This window comes from Festucalex cinctus, chromosome 2, assembly GCF_051991245.1.
Source record: "Festucalex cinctus isolate MCC-2025b chromosome 2, RoL_Fcin_1.0, whole genome shotgun sequence".
Lineage (NCBI taxonomy): Eukaryota > Metazoa > Chordata > Actinopteri > Syngnathiformes > Syngnathidae > Festucalex > Festucalex cinctus.
In genome coordinates this window covers 38,127,037-38,145,104 of record NC_135412.1, presented here as the reverse complement: position 1 = coordinate 38,145,104, position 18,068 = coordinate 38,127,037, and the positions used below count along the sequence as shown (strand labels likewise).

At 37.6% G+C, this 18,068-nt stretch overlaps 1 protein-coding gene across 2 annotated transcripts in view; it reads left to right on the top strand.

Moving 5' to 3' along the window:
- LOC144014752 (plexin-A1-like) overlaps window positions 1-18,068 on the top strand; it is a 261,366-nt gene that overhangs the window by 140,784 nt on the left and 102,514 nt on the right. For both annotated transcript variants that reach the window (XM_077514982.1, XM_077514981.1), the window contains exon 4: window positions 8,473-8,604. In XM_077514982.1, coding sequence (XP_077371108.1) covers window positions 8,473-8,604 — 132 coding nt within the window. The remainder of the gene's footprint in view (window positions 1-8,472; window positions 8,605-18,068) is intronic.

Below are 18,068 nucleotides of genomic sequence, written 5' to 3'. Positions count from 1 at the left end.
TTAGATGCAAATCTACCAATGTCAAGATGTGAATATAGTGCTTTGCCACTTGATTAAGTGGCACGTTATGCAATTGTGGATTCTTTGTAGGAGCCCCCAAGGACCTATTACTCAGTTGTAAATGGATAAAACTTATGAAATGATAATAAACTAATTAACATCCAGCACAATGATGGGGACGTTTTGTAGTGCAAGACTGGGAACAATTAAGTGGAAGAAATGACAGAATAGTCATTTAGTATGGTCCCACTCGTACAGACATCAAAGCAACTTTTCAATGTTTTTTTTTATTTTTATTTTTTAAACAGTTGCAAACATAATAAGTATATCCAGATTTCTGCAGCCTACTTCATGTACAGTACAAGGAGAAGACGTAACAAAACATTCTATTTGTCTCAGTTTCTAAATTTCCATCTAAGTTGTTCCTTTTTTCTCCCAGCATGAGTGACAGTACAAGAGCTGCCTGTCGTACTCCTTCACTAGAACATCCTTAATGCAACTTCAGACCAGGGGACTGTTGCATGATTATCACTACACCCCTGAGTTGAATAGAAATGTATCCATTCTGTTAGTCTCCTATGGCTATAAAGTGTCATCCATGTATAATAGATAAGGGAATATATATAAGAGGATAATGACTTAAGCTCTCTGAAGTTTAAGTGACAAATTTTACCAGCGCTAATAGTCTGACTATGGCACACAACTGTAGGAGTAAAACAATAATGTCAGTGCAATTGTAGCTGCTGTCAAGTTTTATTCTGAGAGTTGTAAAGCAGTGAAGGCCCAAGTTTTTATGGGGTCCTAAACAGCATTTGATTTTTAGCCCAACCTCCACCATGTTTAAGTATAATACATTAACAAAAAAAAAATAATCTTTATACATTTTGGGTGCTCCCTGGCGGCCAGGGGGCCCCAAGCTTCATTTATGCTATAAAATATTGCTTCTAATGCTATACAACAGGACTTGAAAAGTATTAACTACAAATTGGGATTTTATCACCTGAAAACTGGAGCTAAAAATGTATACTCATTTATAGATTAGTAAGTGAGTGATTAAAGTAACTTTTTCTGCTAGTTTCCCTGATTTTTTCTTTTTCTTTTTTTCAAAATATTGTTGACCCAAACTATAAAGGTTTATTTTCAGTAAAGCCAAGTATTAAGTGTTCATAAGAATGCATTAATGGAATCTTGTCACGGGCCAGCTGTTTACCTGTCACTCTTTGACTGGTAAAACGTGTGAGTTTGTGTGTGTGTCACCGTAGGCTATCTTCCTGTTGTGAGGGCGGCGGTGCGGCAGAGGAACAATGATTAATTTCACTACAAGTCACCTGTGTGGCTAGTGTGTGTGTGTCTAACCCTGACTGGAGGGCATCCAAAGTATCACAGCACACCTGCTGTCTATACACACGCACACACGAGTGTTCAGTCATAGATCTTTTTCGCTCTGGTGATTCCACCTTTTTTCATCCGTCCACTTTCTGTAGTGCTTGCCACAGTTGGAATATAGATTCCATCCCAACTAACTTTGGTTGAGAGGCAGGTTGCACACTGGACTTGTTACCATTCAATGGCAAATGTACGACGATGTACACGCTGGCAAACAAGCATCCACACTCACATTCACACAATTTTTGTTTAAATTTACTTTGGCTTCAATTAATCTAGCATGCACATTCTGAACCCTGAACAGGGCAGTGAGGCAGGCTTGCTAACTACAAGTACACCAGGTTGCAATGTTAATCTTATGTGGATTTGTAGTGTTTTTTGACATGATCATTTACCAAAATCAATTTCAATACAGCCCCCAACACACACCATACAAGCGCACACATACACAATAGCACACTCACATTAAGCAGATTTCATTACGCAAATACCTTCCTCTGTTCGCTCCATCTTCAAAAATCGTTTGGACTTTGCATCATTACTCTTCCTCATTGGACAGTTTTAACATTAGTTTCCATGAGAAATGCTAACAAGGTTAACAAGTAGCTCCTATAGTACCTCACCCACTTTTCCCTCCTTGTCATCGCTATCCCTCCATTGCCCTTTTCTACCCTCTACTCCTGCCACGTAATTAAGTGTAGCGTTAACTGTTAAGGTCACTAACATATAAGCCAGGGATGTCCAAACTACGGCCCGGGGGGCATTTGCGGCCCGCCGTCCATTTTTTAGTGGCCCGTGACATATGCTAAAAATGGCATTTGACTCAGTTCAAATAAAATAAAAACAAAAAATGTTTGGAGATGGTCAAAGTAAGAAGGGAGGGTGTCGAAAAACACAGGTGCTATTAAAGGTTATTTTAGTTGGCGAAAACTAACGAAAAAAATAAAATTAAAAAACAATTTCGTTAACGAAATAAAATAAAAACAAAGATGCTTTTTAAAAAACGAAAACTAACTGAAACTACATTTTATGTTTACAAAACTAACTAAAATAAAACTAACTATAGTTATAGCAAAAATGTCCTTCGTTTTAGTCTTTGGTAATGAATTTAATGCATGAGCCTTTGGGGATGATTTTAAATGTGATTTTTAGTAGATTTATTTTGATATAAACCAGAATAATGACGTCGCGCCCATGGTGTTTTTTAAATATTGCGCACAATACTACACATAAAAAAAAAACTAAAACTAATACTGAAACTAACTAAACTAAAACGAAGCATTTATTAAAGAACTAAACTAATAAAAAAAAATAACAGAACCACTCTGAAAACCAATTAAAACTAACTAAATTTAAAAAAACAAAACTCAAAACAAAATGAAAACTAAAATGAAAAATTCCAAAACTATAATAACCCTACTGACAAATAAATTGGTTTATATACTGTAGCATTTTTCTAAATATGTAAAAGCACAAATAAATTATTTGTACAATTTTTTAGGACTAAACACAATTTCTCTTCATAACATTATGTGGCTCTTGCTTCCTTCTGATTTCCTGTATGTGGCCCCTTAAATGAAAAAGTTTGGACACCAGAAGTTTATGACTGAGGAGGGGATAAAATAATGGAGGGGAGGTCGTTGAGGCTACAAGATGTGCATTTGTTTGTAGATTAATAATGCTGAATACACTATTGAAAAGGAATAAATTATGATATATGTATTAAGTTGAAAATGATAGGTAGAAAGGAGAGGAAAAATAAAATCAGCATACACAGAATGGAGATTCTAATAAAAAATAATTGAATGAAATATCCCGTTTCTTACTATTATTTTCTTGTATTTATTTTACGTACAAATATATACCATAGTATTACATTTACATCATCACCATGGACGCAGCAATGACACTCGGACACTGACATCTTGTCTTCATCGTCACCAAGGATTTTGGCATGTACGACTTCAGTAGGTCTGTGCAATGTGTAGTTCTGTTTCATTAAGGGTATATGTGAGTACTTTATCTGTAATTCCACAGGATTGTGTGAACTAAACACTACATGTATTGGTAGGTTTCAGTGTCCTTTGAATATCAGTATTAAACCTCAGGGGAAACAAGAACACAGAGCAGTTGGAGCATGAGAAAGAGGAGGAAGAGGAGGAGTTTCCAAACTTAGTCACCATTAACTTTAAATGTATTGTAAAAGGAAACTTAATGGATGTCCTCATACAGTTTTCTCAAACAGCTTTGATAGGATTTAATACACATAGTCATGCACAGTATTTATTAGAAAGCCAATATAGTTTGGGCGTTGTACTTCTATTCATGACCATATGCCCAAACCTCAAGCACTAGTCTCTTTCAAATGATGATGAAATATAAGAAAAATAACCTTTAATGATCCACTTGTGTTGCAAAAATCACCATTCAGCAGATTATTTAAAAAAATAATAAAAAATGGACAGAATAAAACTAGATGGTAAGAAAATGTATGCAATGATTCAATTCAGTTTTGTGGTTGGTGGTTTGAATCCAGGCTCCAACTTTCTCCAACTGTGGAGTTTGCATAAACTCGTTTCTGGCTTGCTGCCACATTCCAAATACAAATTCAGCTGGGCTAGAGCCCAGCACACCCTAAAATCGATGGATGAGGTTCTTTCGTAACATTGAAGCTCTTGGAGGCACAATCATGTTCATATTGCTGATCATAGTTCACGTCAGTCATAATGTACTGTTTACTTTGCCTAATATTTTGTCCTAAATTCTCACAGTTGCATTAATCAAACTCCCGCAGGTATTCCTGCCAGATTAAAAAGTGTGCAGTGCAGCTCATGATGCCAACCCTGTCAGGCCGGATTTGGTTGCCTTTGATAATGGCCCCCAAAATAGAATGTTCGAAAGATCCACATATCATTTGTAGTCTCTTTTTGGCTGCAAGCAGAAAAATAAGCTGCTCTCTTGATGACACGCAGTATGACTCGCACGTGAGTTTGAGAGACGCTTCTCACGCAGCAGCTCAAATGTGTTAACACGAACATGAAAAGAAAAAAGATTGCATTGTGCACCGGTACCACGCATGTAGGTGGTGCGTCTCACACATTTCAACAGAGGTCGCCAAGATTTCTTACTGTGGACTACTGCCACGTTTTCTGATAATTTACCTTTTCCCTATCCAAGATCATTGTTACACTTTTTATTTACTTTGCAATGGTTGGTATAACAGACTGTACCAAAAAATAGCACAGTATGGTTCAATTTTGTATTATATATATTTTACATCTGACTGACTGGGTTGGGCATGTAAATTGATTATTTGATTGATTGCTTTTTAACTGCCAGCCATTTTCACTGAAGCAACCCCCTTCGCTGCCAACTGTTTTACTGGATTTTGAATGATCTTGCAAGGCCTACAGAATATTGTGTTTTACTGCTCTAAAAACATGGAACCTACCAAAAGAAAGATTAGAGTCTCTTCTTTCATCAGGAAAAAAAATCTGTTTCCATCTGTTTCCATATTGCAGTAATTAGCATTAGAATATAGCTAAGTTTTATCATTATTCCCATTTTTTTTTTTTTTTTTTTTACTGTTTGGAACAGAGCTTTTTGAAAGGTTGATCTCTTATACTCTGCTGCCACCTGATGGCCGTTTCTTCAGTCTATCTTCAGTTCAGAGGCTGCATCAAAGCCTTCTGTATGCACTAGCGTTAAAATAAAAAAAATAAAAAAACAAACAAACAAATAAATAAATGTCTTTGGGAGCATGGTCATATTTAAAATAGAATGGAACATTTTTGGGAGCATGTGAGTTAAAAATGTAGTTGATTTGAGGGGGCTTTGGCCAATTTACCATTCACATATCGAATAAAGTCAAGATTAATTGTACTATTGATGGAAATGGGGCTTAACTAGAGTTCGCAGGTCACAGGACGGGAGCAGAAACCCGCAGGCTAGTTGAAGAGATGAGAGTGTACGCTCACCTGTGCCACTCTGCATCCCTTCCGTGCCAACTGACCTGAATCCCCCTCCAACTGCCCTCTGCCCCGAGCTGTAGGGCAACTCGCCTGTCGCTGATCACGTCCCCACATAACTTTGCACTGCAATCTTCACGAATGATATGCCATTCACGCCTGCTTTGCTGGATAACAATTTCCACCTCAGCGTGTGCGTGTGACAGTGTGTGAGAAAACATTCACTGTGAGGAATATAGCATCAAACTCAAAAATGGTGTATTACTTTTTTTGTTTCATTGCACATGTTCTCATGATAATGTTTATGGATATTACTTTAAAAAAAAAAAATAAATAAACATTCTTCAATCATCTTCACCCGATTGGGCAATTTCTTCATTTAACCTGCATTTTTCCATATTGGTGCTCTTAAAATTGTCTGAAAGTCAGATAAACTTCTGTGAGCTTTTTTTCCCCCCTGTTCTTTTAAGCTGATTTATTTAAAGAACAAAAGTAAAGTGAGTAGCTGTCCTTGTTCAAGCTGCTCCTCACACCAAGCGTTTGATTCCATTTTGTTGTAAACTCAGAGGCAAATACCTGACATTTTGCTTTATAGAGTAAAATCTTGAGATTATTTTGATAAAACATCCCGCTGAGAACCTTTCAAAGCTGATTTATAAATGCACTTGCCTTTTATACAAAATGAATTTCTGCTCTTAAGAAACAAGCACACCCACTGTGTTGACAGGCCAAACTTTCTGTTAAAAAAAAAGGCAACTCTGTGATTTGACAGATAAAAACTACACACACTGTTCAGACCAGAGAGGAAAATAGTGGAAGGTGTGAGTGTGGAGGAGTGTGGAAAGGTTTGGAAAGTTTTGGGGAAAATTTAGACGAGAAGAACAGGAGTTGAAATAATGTATATGTTTGTGAATATGGATTTGGATTGGATTTTTGGATCAGTTTTACTTCAGTGTGTGAAAAGATTGTACAAGTAAGCATTGAACAATCACAGTAATATTAGTACAGATGCCAGCGCTAACACAGGTGAACTGCTGGAGCACCAATATTATATTCTTTAGGCAGAGGAAACATTAGCCACCCATATATTTACGCTATACAATATTAACACTAGGGCTGGGTATTGCCGCCAACCTCACGATACGATACGTATCACGATACAGGGGTCACGATACGATACGTATTGCGATACATATGTATCCCAATACCTGATATTCAATTACATTCATTTTCTTGCATTTTATAAAAAGTCATATGTGTACCTAAAGGATATGTTTGTTATGCTGACTGCCAAAAATATTTTTGTTAGCAGCTCTTCTGGTTTACCACCTAGCGGCATGCCTGGTCTAAAATGTGTGCAGAGCAAGGAACAGCTTTCACAGACACACCTGGAACATTTATTAATAGACATGAGCCGATATGAGCAAAAATATCAAAGTATTAAAATTACAGCTCTAAAATGTGCTTATTTGAAATATTTCGGGAAATAAAAACAGAATTTTTTTCATGTAACACATTCTATTTCGTTTTTAAACAAAATATACGAAAATTGGTACATTAAGAAACGGGCCATGTTAAGTTTATAAGTAAATAAATGTTGATATTCTTCCTCTGTTTTCATTTTTCTTAGCAAGACAGAGCGTCCAATCACTGGTGAGCTAATTTTGCATTAATTGAAGGCAATTAACTTCAAAGAAGCTGCTGGTTTTTGTTTTTTTAGGTACAATGCAAGCTGCAAAGGCAAACGTTAACTGCCTATCTAAAGTAAACGAGCAATATCAATTCTGACGCCTGCGTATCGATACGCGTATTGTAATGAGGCCCGCAACGATATATTGCCGTATCGATTTTTTGAGCACACCCCTAATTAACACCAACAAACGATTTTCTTTTAACTTTTACCTGATTTGTGTTTGTGTAATAGAGCAATTTTGCATTCTTGAGATCTCTGCTTTTAACCATGTTAAAATGTGTCCCACTTCAAACAATATTGCTTATGACACACATTTCTTTGGTTGAAAGTATTTGAATTAAACTAGGGGTGGGCGATATGGTAAAAATGTCATATCACGATTCTTTAAAAATAAAATCACAATGTCGATTTTATCACGATTCTTTTTTTTTTTACATAGTTTTAGACTAATCTTCATATTCTGAACATTTCTGTAAATTTTAAAACATATTTACAATGTATCTAAAACTCTAAAAGGAAAGAAAAAAACAGACATCTTAACTTAGCTTTCTGAACGTGTTTCAATTGAAATAGTGCAATTATAGCAGCTGTGGTCGATATTCTCCCAGACTACAGGAGGCAGTAAAGAGTGCCAACGGCGTATGAACCATGCTAGTTAACGCCACAATAGAAGTTGAACGTGTTTTTTCCTCAATAAACTCAAAAACAGATGAGTAAGCAAAGTAAATAAAACACAGAATTGGAAAGTAGAAAACACTGTTTATGACAGCATTTGCTCGTCCGCGTAGTTTACAAATTCTCGTGTGCGTGTGTGGGCAATGTGGACATGTCGCGGTGCGGGGAGAGTTGCGTACCCGTCGGCTGTCGGGTAAGGTTCCGAGGTGGCTGGGGAGCATCCCCACGCTGGCCGCGGCCCCAGGCCGGGACCAAGGTTGAGTGGACGGGGGGAAGTGGGGGGGGGCAAACCGAGCCGGTCGGAGCTCCCGCGAGCGTCCAACTGACCTGCGCCGCGCGCTCCCTCGGCCTCGTGTTTGTGTGAGTAAGTGGAGGAAGGAAAAAAAAGAAAAGACCACACGGATGCATCAAGCATAAACCAAGCTTGAGCCCGCATGGAGTTGAATTGTATAGAATGTGCCACAGACAATCTTGCCGATCTGTCAGCTTTATGAGATCGTCAACACATTAAAGTTCTTAACAATCAAATATCGTCTTATCGCCCACCCCTAAATTAAACATGTCTTTTTAGAGAAATCTTTGAATTTGCTTTCACATATTTTTTTGTGTCACTGTATTTGATTGAATATTGGTTTGTTTCTTGTTTATTTTAGAATTACACGAGGTATATATTTCATGTGTGGCAGTGACACATTTTTGCTAGTGTGAAATGCTAACATTGTATTGTCTTTTTCTGCTTTGTTTTCTTAGATCCTCGTCAACTCCGTTTCCCAGCCAGCTTTGCTGTATGAAAATGTCCTTGTGAGCGAAGGCAGCCCCATCCTGAAAGATTTGCTCTTCAGCCCAGATCACCAGTACTTGTACGCTCTCACTGATCAACAGGTAACGTGTGATCATACACACACATTCTGAAATAATCAACATCCACCTGTGGTCATCGTTTGTCAGGATACGGTTGCCACTGACAGCACAGAAGTCATGAGTACATTTAATAGGTCAGTGATGCCTTTGATGATACAATGATGCGCCTGTTCATGAATAGTGTCAAACACATGCAGCGGACACAGGAAGAGTGAAATAAGCAAATAAAAGGAGGAAGCAGGGAGGGTTGGGCAATGAATCAAATTTAATTTCATTTAAAAATCAAATTGTTTCAAATTAGCTCAATTGTGAAATTTAATTTTGTCTTCTGCATTATTCAGAGTTGTTGTTCATATGGTGTTTGATCCAGATGTTATTGTGAGTTGTAATTGTTCTAACTATGAATGTTAAGTTTTTGTTAAAACTAACTTAGAATCAGTATACATTATCATTGTCTGAACATTTTGCATAGGAATTATTTTTGAATAAATGAAACCTTTAAATAAAGGTTTGTTGGGTATAATAAATTAAAATCGATTAAAATCATAATAGTCCTGAATTTTTTGACCATATCGCCAAGCCCTAGAAGCAGGACTATAATAGGAAGTGACATGTTAAGCTAATTATGCAAAAACAAAGACAACCCCCAAAGGATTAAAAAAAAAAAAAAATAGATCAATGCAATCAAGACGGGAACAAAATAATTCCCTATTCCCATGTATTGTATAATAATAAATTATTATTTATGATTATGATTATTATTATTATTGATACAATGCCATGTATTGTATATTAATAAATTAAGATTGAACATGTTCTGCAATTAACCATAATAAAATGAGCTGTCCACAGACGAGGGAGGGGCAATTATATTATTATTATTATTAATAATAAATAATAAATATTAGTACAGTCAATGGCAAATCAAGAATCTTCGTGGGCGGCCACGGTCCCCCATGGCCCGCCCGTGAGGACGGGTCTGGCTGTCGGCTGGTCCCTAGTTTCTAGAGAAAGTCACACCCTCTCCTGAAACTTGGCTTTCTTTTGTCACATGAAGTTATACATGTGAGGAAAGACGATCTGGGCAAACTATTTTCAGCTTTGGAAGCACATACTTTGATCCCAAACTTTCACAAATATCAATTAATGAGTACTTTTATAATGCTTGTATAAATATGCATCTGGCAATGTTCAGTGTGATTGACTCTGCCATAGCCTTTCACTATGATCTTGTCATTTGGAAAAGAATCTGAAAATGATTCCACTCATGTCTGATTCTTCGAAGGAATTCAACTAAAACGCCACTTTATTGGGAAATAGTTGCTAACAGGGGGCGGAAAAGTCACTTTGTAAACCAGCTCCGTTTTGTTTGCAGCCATATTATTGGTGTATGTAAGCAGTGTTGCACAGCCCTCCTGCTATTCAGTGATCAAGTCCATCAGGACAACACCCTGACAAACGTCTCATCCTACGATCCATCTGTTGCCCGAACTCAGTGACATAGACGTTTAATTTCTTGTCAATGCCACACCAAGCAGATTCTGCAGGGGCGGTTGTCATGAGGCTTTGCCTTGTACAGACAACTTGTAGATGGTCATTTTAATTGAGTTCTTCGTGATGAGCCTGTTTTGTTTTGTTTTTTTGTTTTTTTTTTGCCTACTGTAAAGAATCAAGTGCTCCTTCTAAAACCATCACTTTGGAACATCCATCCATCCATCCATCCATCCATCCATCCATCCATCCATTTTCTTGACCGCTTATTCCTCACAAGGGTCGCGGGGGGAGCTGGCACCTATCTCAGCTGGCTCTGGGCAGTATGCGGGGGACACCCTGGATTGGTTGACTTTGGAACAGTGGAACATTTTTGTCCCGTATTTTGCTGTTCAATCATGATATGTCATGACATTCGAAACAACAAAAAGGTTTTTACATGCTGTAAGCGTGTGTGTCACTGAGCACCATTGTTGAGAACATTACTTTCAGTTATAGTTACTCATTACTTGCTAAAAAAAAGTAGAGTTTGTTATTGAATTACTTCATAATAAAAGTAGCTCGTTGCCAGGTAAAGTAACTATTTTCACTACTTTTTGAAAGATGTGTTTAAATCAAGTATTTTGGATTTTTAATAATAATAATATTAATAATAATAATAATAATAATTATTATTATTATTATTATTATTATTATTATTATTACTATTATTATTATTTTTATTATCATTATTATTATATATATATATATTTTTTTCATACAAGGAATTCAAATTTTGTCCAGGCTATGTTTTCATGCTTTTGTGAATATTTATGTCACACAAATGCATCACTCCATAATAACATATAATAATAATAATAATAATAATAATAATAATAATAATAATAATAATAATAATAATAATAATAATAATAATAATAATAATAATAATTGCGATTGGGTCTCCGGTTCGAGTCCAGGCTCGAACCTTCCTGGGTGGAGTTTGCATGTTCTCCCCGTGCCCGCGTGGGAGGAGACCGGAGTACCCGGAGAAGACCCACACAGGCACGGGGAGAACATACAAACTCCACTCAGGAAGGCCGGAGTCTCGACTCGAACCCGAGTCCTCAGAACTGGGAGGTGGACGTGCTAACCACTCATCACTGTGCCGCTCTTAATCCAAAATTCTACAGATTAAATAGAATTGTGACAAAAAAACAAACTAACTAGTAACTCAAGAAAATAACAGTGTGGGTATAGTGTGTAGGTGATCTTAAATAGGTGAGTTTTTAACTTGGATTTGAAAATACTTGTAGTCAAGGAGGGTGAATTGCGGAGATCATTTATTTAATGATTGTGAGCTAAAATAATCACTAATATTAGTGTTGTTCCGATACCGATACAGGTATCGGCAGAGGTGCCGATACTGCCTTAAAACAGTGGTATCGGTATTGGTGACTACTCAGAAGTAACATGCCGATACCATTTACTGTAACACTAATATAGGATTTTGGATGCAGCATCTTGTGTCTTGCTCCTGCACGACATTCACTGATATGTGACATGTTCACTGCATGCCGATCTAAGCTATCCCATTGGCCCTTGAATGCTCTGAACCAATGGCAGGACAGCTTTTTCATGTTGAGGGGAAAAAAAAACGTAGGTATCGGTATGGTATCGGTATCGGCCGATACTGCAAAGCTGGGTATCGGAATCGGTATCGGGGACCAAAAAACGGTATCGGAACAACACTAATATATAAAAGAATTTGACAATGCTATGAAATAAGCAGTTCTTAATGCTATCATGGTTAAAATCATTGCCATAACTACTACTCCATTTCCTCCTCAAAATCAAAAGCTTCCACTTGATCTCTCTGAAAAACATACTTTTGTACACTTTCAATGAAGCGAGTATGCTGATATATTTTCAGTTTATAATTCTATACATTTAAAGAGATGTTTAATGATTGATTTACGTCAGAAAACTGCCCAACTCTATGCTTACATTATTCACATACAAATGTTATATAACTGCATCGTTTCTCACTTTAATTCATTCGGTGCTCCCGACAGACCTCGACTAAATCGTCTCTGTGAGTGTGATTTGCCAAGACTGTATATTTCTTTCAACCCTTTTCACGTGTTTAGCACTCACAAGTTTTCAACAAAAGTGCACAGGACTGCACAACGTCTTGTAAGCTTACGTCGAGCCTTGAAACTAATGAATAAATTGTAATGCACCACATTTCACATACAATAACGATAATGACATTATGGGGAGAATAATTAGTTTGAAAAAAGAACGGAGTTAGCCAACAGTTAGTTTAAACGCCATTATTTTCATCACTGCTGAGCACAAGCAGAATGTATACTTTATAATCTTTATGCCTTTGTATTTCACCATCAATGTTAAAATGATCAGAGTGATCATTGATAGAAACCTTTTTCTTTTACCTTAGTGACTTTTCTGACGTGTGAACAAAGGACTGATGTTGAAACACGCAACAACCAGAGCATATCCGAGCATTACCATCACCCCGTAGCACATAAATTCATTAAGCATGACCCTTTGCCTTGCTCTTCTTTTCATCGCCTTCTCATTCCTTACCTGCAAGACTCTTATCTCATAACAGCTAATGACCACGCTGTGATAACCTTCAATGAGACGTTCCCGGCACATAGACTGAACTTCCTCGTGAGTGCCGTGTAATTTACCAAAGATTAGACGTAATTGACTTCCATGTGTCTGGATGAGCACAGCGAAGAAGTCTCGTGTAATTGATACAAATGGACAGTGTTGGCCTGACTGGGGAATTAAGTCTGTCCATCAAGGGCAGCAGGGCCAAAGAGAGAGGCTTGGACTTGACCAAAGAGGAGATACATGAATATACATGTACTAAGAGGAGGCTACATACATGCAACAAGTTGACCTTCATAGATCTGATCGAGATCACTTCCCCAAATATGTTTTTATACCCCCCCCACATACACGCACACACACACACACAAAAATTTGAAACTTTTATTGGCCAGCCACACACTGCAACCTTTTCACATTTTCACATCATAAGCAGTAAAAATACAGATGGGATGAAAACAATTTACATAAACAGTTTTTATTAGAGATTATAAGGCTCACCATTATCATTCCTTTTGTTTTCCCATGTAAGCGTCCTGTGCTGCAAAGCTAGCATTGCTCAGCAGTTCTCTCAACAGTGTTCGAAGCAGTCAAGTCGTTCACATTCCAAGTGTTCCCATAGGTTTCCTTTCATTTGCTGTTATCTACATTATAGCAATTGGTTCTTGGCACATTTTCAATTATTAAAGCCAAGTGTTTTACTTTTTGATGGGCACCACTATGTCTACTACATTTGTGTGAGTGTTAGCGCTGTGACTGTGGGGAAGGCAGGATAAAAGCCTTGTAAAAACCACAATGCTCGCATGGAAAGATGGAACACAGTGATATTCTCATGTAAGAGTCAATATGCATAAGTGGGTACTGTCTACACATATGTATGTATGCTCCTCTTCAACCCTTCTTAGAAGAGACAGAGTAAAAGGCATCTCTTTGAAAAGCACGTAATTGCAGTTCCCTTCTAAAGCTTGAACACTACGATATTCACAACCATTCTCAGAATCTGTCAGAAACCGAGGAGGGAGTGTGCATGCCATAGAGGTGGAACAATATAATTGGTTTGTGGGATTTGCCCTGTTTCCTTTTGTAATTCTTCTTGCGTGATTTCTTTATTTTGTTTTGGGTCTAAACTAGAGTTCAGGAAGAAAGTACTTTCCCAGTTGGGGATTCAGACAGCATAAGGTCTCACTCTCCTGCTTAATGCATTCAACATGAAAGGGCACCAGAAGACTCGCAGATTTGGAGCATTGTCTGCGCCTGAGGCTTTTTGGACTACAGTGTTAAATATCTTGTCCTAGTTTGACAGTGGTGACCAAGCCGTTAGTGTTGACAGTATTTCTGAAGCCATACATATCTGAAGGCAAACACATATTTGTTCTGGAATTTGCACAAAAGAACTTTCTAGTCTTGGTGGAGTAACAGAAAAATATGACTATGTTCATTAGTGATGTGCTTCTCGGGTCGAATCCCTGAAGCGTGTGCCGAGTAATGTAGATGAGTGGTTCATGAACGGCGATTCAATGCGTGTGTCGATGACGTACGTGATGACGTTTGAAGCCCCGCGAAGCGGGTGTACCATGTGACTGATTCAGGAAATGATTCGCTAGGTTTGAGTGTAGTTCGAAATAAAAGCGGCAAAGAAACGCTATGGATTCCCCTTCACTTTTTGTGTTTTCGGGTCCCTTACTGCGGTACTTCTTTGCATTTTGCATTCGATTTGACCGACGACGACGAGCTTCTTTTTTTGCGATGGAGTTCAAGGAACCAGCAAGAAAGAGAAGAAAATATCCCCAGAGTTGAAAATCCCCTTCAGTACTGGGAATCACAGAAATATGCGCTTCCAAGTTTATACAAACTTGCTGTCTCATATCTATGCACCCCTGCTTCATCAGTACCATGTGAAAGAGTTTTTTCAAAAGCAGGTGAAATTCTATGCACAAAAAGAAACCGCCTGAGTCCAAAAACTTTGGAAAAAATATTGTTTTTAAATAAAAATGAATAAGCACTTTATTTTACCTCATTTTTTCACATTTTCACTTGTTGCATAAGCACAAACATAGACAAAGTAACACAGAACAATTCATGTTAAAACACTCTTCAAATATATATTCTTTTGTATTTAGAGCATGATTTACACCCCACCATTTTATTGCATGCACCAAGCATGTTATACATTTTTCTGTCCACATGATGGCGTAGTCGAGGAAATGAATCATCTTGAAGCCCCTACGTGTGTGTGAAGCATTTCACTGCAGGGCTTCATTGCTTTACGGGGCTTCATTTTGCCATCTTACTTTAATCACCAATGAACAAATATTAAACTAACCAAAATATCCAACATGAGGACTCGGGTTCGAGTCCAGGCTCCGGCCTTCCTGGGGGGAGTTTGCATGTTCTCCCCGTGCCCGCGTGAGTCTTCTCCGGGTACTCCGGTCTCCTCCCACTTTCCAAAGACATGCATGGCAGGTTAATTGGGCACTCTGAATTGCCCCTAGGTGTGCGTGTGAGTGTGGATGCTTGTTCGTCTCTGTGTGCCCTGCGATTGGCTGGCAACCAGTTCAGCGTGTCCCCCGCCTACTGCCCAGAGCCAGCTGAGATAGGTTCCAGCACCCACAAGAAAATGGATGGATGGATGGATATATCCAACATCAGACTACATGCTCTTAAATCCAATTTTTCAAAATGTAATTTCAGTCAGCCATTTTCAAGCCTATCCAAGCAGACTCACGTTCACACCTTCGATGTCTTCTATGAACCTAACATGCATGTTTTTGAACTGTGTGAGCAAGCCGTAATATTTGGAGAAAACCCACTCAGTCATACATAGGAGAACATGCAAATCCCATACAAGAAAGCTGGAGCCCGGATTCGAACCCTCAACTTCAGAACTGTAAGATGGATGTGCAAACTACTCAGCCATTCAATTAAAAGTAAAATTTAGCATTCCCATTCCACTGATACTTAACTGTACACAAACATCATGCATTTAAAAAAAAGCTAAGCTAAAGGTACATACACTACTGAATGGACGTTTGGTAATATTATTGTGCCACCTTGACCACAGAAAAGCTCGCATATTACTTAATATTGTATATAAAAAAAAAGATAAAACAGTGACTTTTGCTCTTAACGTTTCCCATTGTTATAGATGAAAAATGGCTATATTAAAATGCAGATTTCAATCATTCATACGCCACTGCAAAGTTTGTATCTGGTCTGAGATCAAATAAATAGAGCCAGGCCGGAATTGCCGTGTCACTGGGACAGATGCCGATTTTGGTTTTATTTAAGCAAACATAGGACTATTTGATATTTATAGTCCTATATTTATTTATTTATCATGGTGCATAACCAGGAACTATGCAAGTGTCCACCAAAGACTATTGACGTACTACTTCAGACTTTATTCTTTTTTTTACCCAAGTTTTAACTGTTGTATTATTACCAAATATCACACGCACTTGTGCATGTTCCACTTTAATGATTTTTAAATAATTTATATTGAGCATAATTTCCTTGCGTTAAATTAATGAATCAGTTTGTTATTCACTCGGTGTGCCATTTTTTACAATTTGATTAGTCCAATAACCTTACTTAAAAGAAGTTCACCGCTGATAATAGTAAAACTTTTCCATTCAACCTTTGGATGTCACTTGAGGAGAGTCAGTACATTGTAAACAGTCAAGATGGACACATACAAAGGAGTTACATTCTTTTTTTCTAGGGTAATAATCACATATTTTCACCCTGAAAACAAAAATAATCCAATTTAATTTGGGTCAAAAATTGACCAAACCACTACTTTGGTCAATTTGACCCAACTTTCTGGGATGTTTTACACAAAACAACACAAAAAAAATGGGTCGTTTTTGTACAAGACAACCCTAAAAATTAGGCAGTTTTTAAACAACCCTGAAAGTCTGGTTAAATTAACCCAAGTAGTAGATTGGTCCATGTTTTTTTTTTTTTTTTTTTTTTTTTTTTTTTTAATTTTTTTTTTTTTTATAACCTAAATTAGGTTATTTTTGACCCGGCTAGTTTTTGTGTGCGGTTAAGTAACTAAGTAACTGGATGGATAGATGGATATGCTCCGCTGAAGTTGCATGACTTTAAAAGGATTTATCTCTCTTAAAATGTTGGTACGGTGCTTGACTGTAGTGACAACATATAGAAATTGCTCCTTTCAATCCAACCACAAGAGTCAGTATTTAGTGTCTCGATGTGCACTTACGGAAGTGCCTATATATACAATCATCTTTTTTGTCTCCTCCGCCCTTCCTTCTCCTGCTCCTCCTCATTTTATCCTGTCTCTCTCCGTGTTGAATAATAGAAATGCCAAGTGATGAGAGCTCAAACATAAAAAAGCCCATTTCCCAGCTTGACAGAGCAATTTACCTTTCCCCATATTCACTCGCTCACGTAATTAAAAGTGTTGGATTGGACTATCTTTGTCCCAGAGGTGACTCTCCTCTCCTACACTGACACGCACACGCACGCACGCACACCCACACATACACACTCGCACTGAGATATAATAAGAGTGCCTGCTTTGTGACTAAGAGCGACTTTTCGATTAGCTAATGCAAGATTTACATGTGGCTATCTTTGTCTCACACTGTACACACAGACGAATTTACGCACTGCTCAAACATTGTTTATTGGTTGCTTCCAGTGAATCCAGTGATATCACATATTTTTCACTTCATAAAAAAAATAAATAAAGGTTTAAGTCAATTTTGCCATTACATGTTCCAATTGTCCCTATCTCACAAAATACATTTTTCATCATGTCATCATCGCCCTCTGTAATTCATGTTGCTGATGCAGGAATGTTTTCCCCGACTCCCTGCATGCGCTCATGAATGACATCATACAATTCATCATGAACCTGACAGCTTGCAATGTATTGATTTCCACTGTAAATGACCCTCTTCTCTTGTAATCACCGGTCGTGATTCTACTCAATCTGTCCTCTTGGAAAACTGCCCCTTAGCGAGCATTCACATGCATGCGTGGCAAGTAAATGTAGAGACATTAGATACAACATATGCAAAAAACATGCAGTAGCAGCCATGCACATCATGTTTGAGGGAAACACTATTTGGTTTCTTTATTGCCCCCCCCCCCCCCCCCCTAATAATTACAACATATTATGCCATGCAAATGCTATATATGTATTTATTTTATTTTCTGTTTGATTTGATCAAACTAGGGATGTTCAATACCACATTTTTTTTCCAATTTTCTTCTAATTTCTAATTTTTAAAAGAGTTGAAAGTGCTGATACCTTAAAATAAGGCTGGTGCCGGCCATCCCTAGATCAAACTATTATTATTATTATTATGTTATTTCTCATGAGGTTGTTGTGTAACAATTAT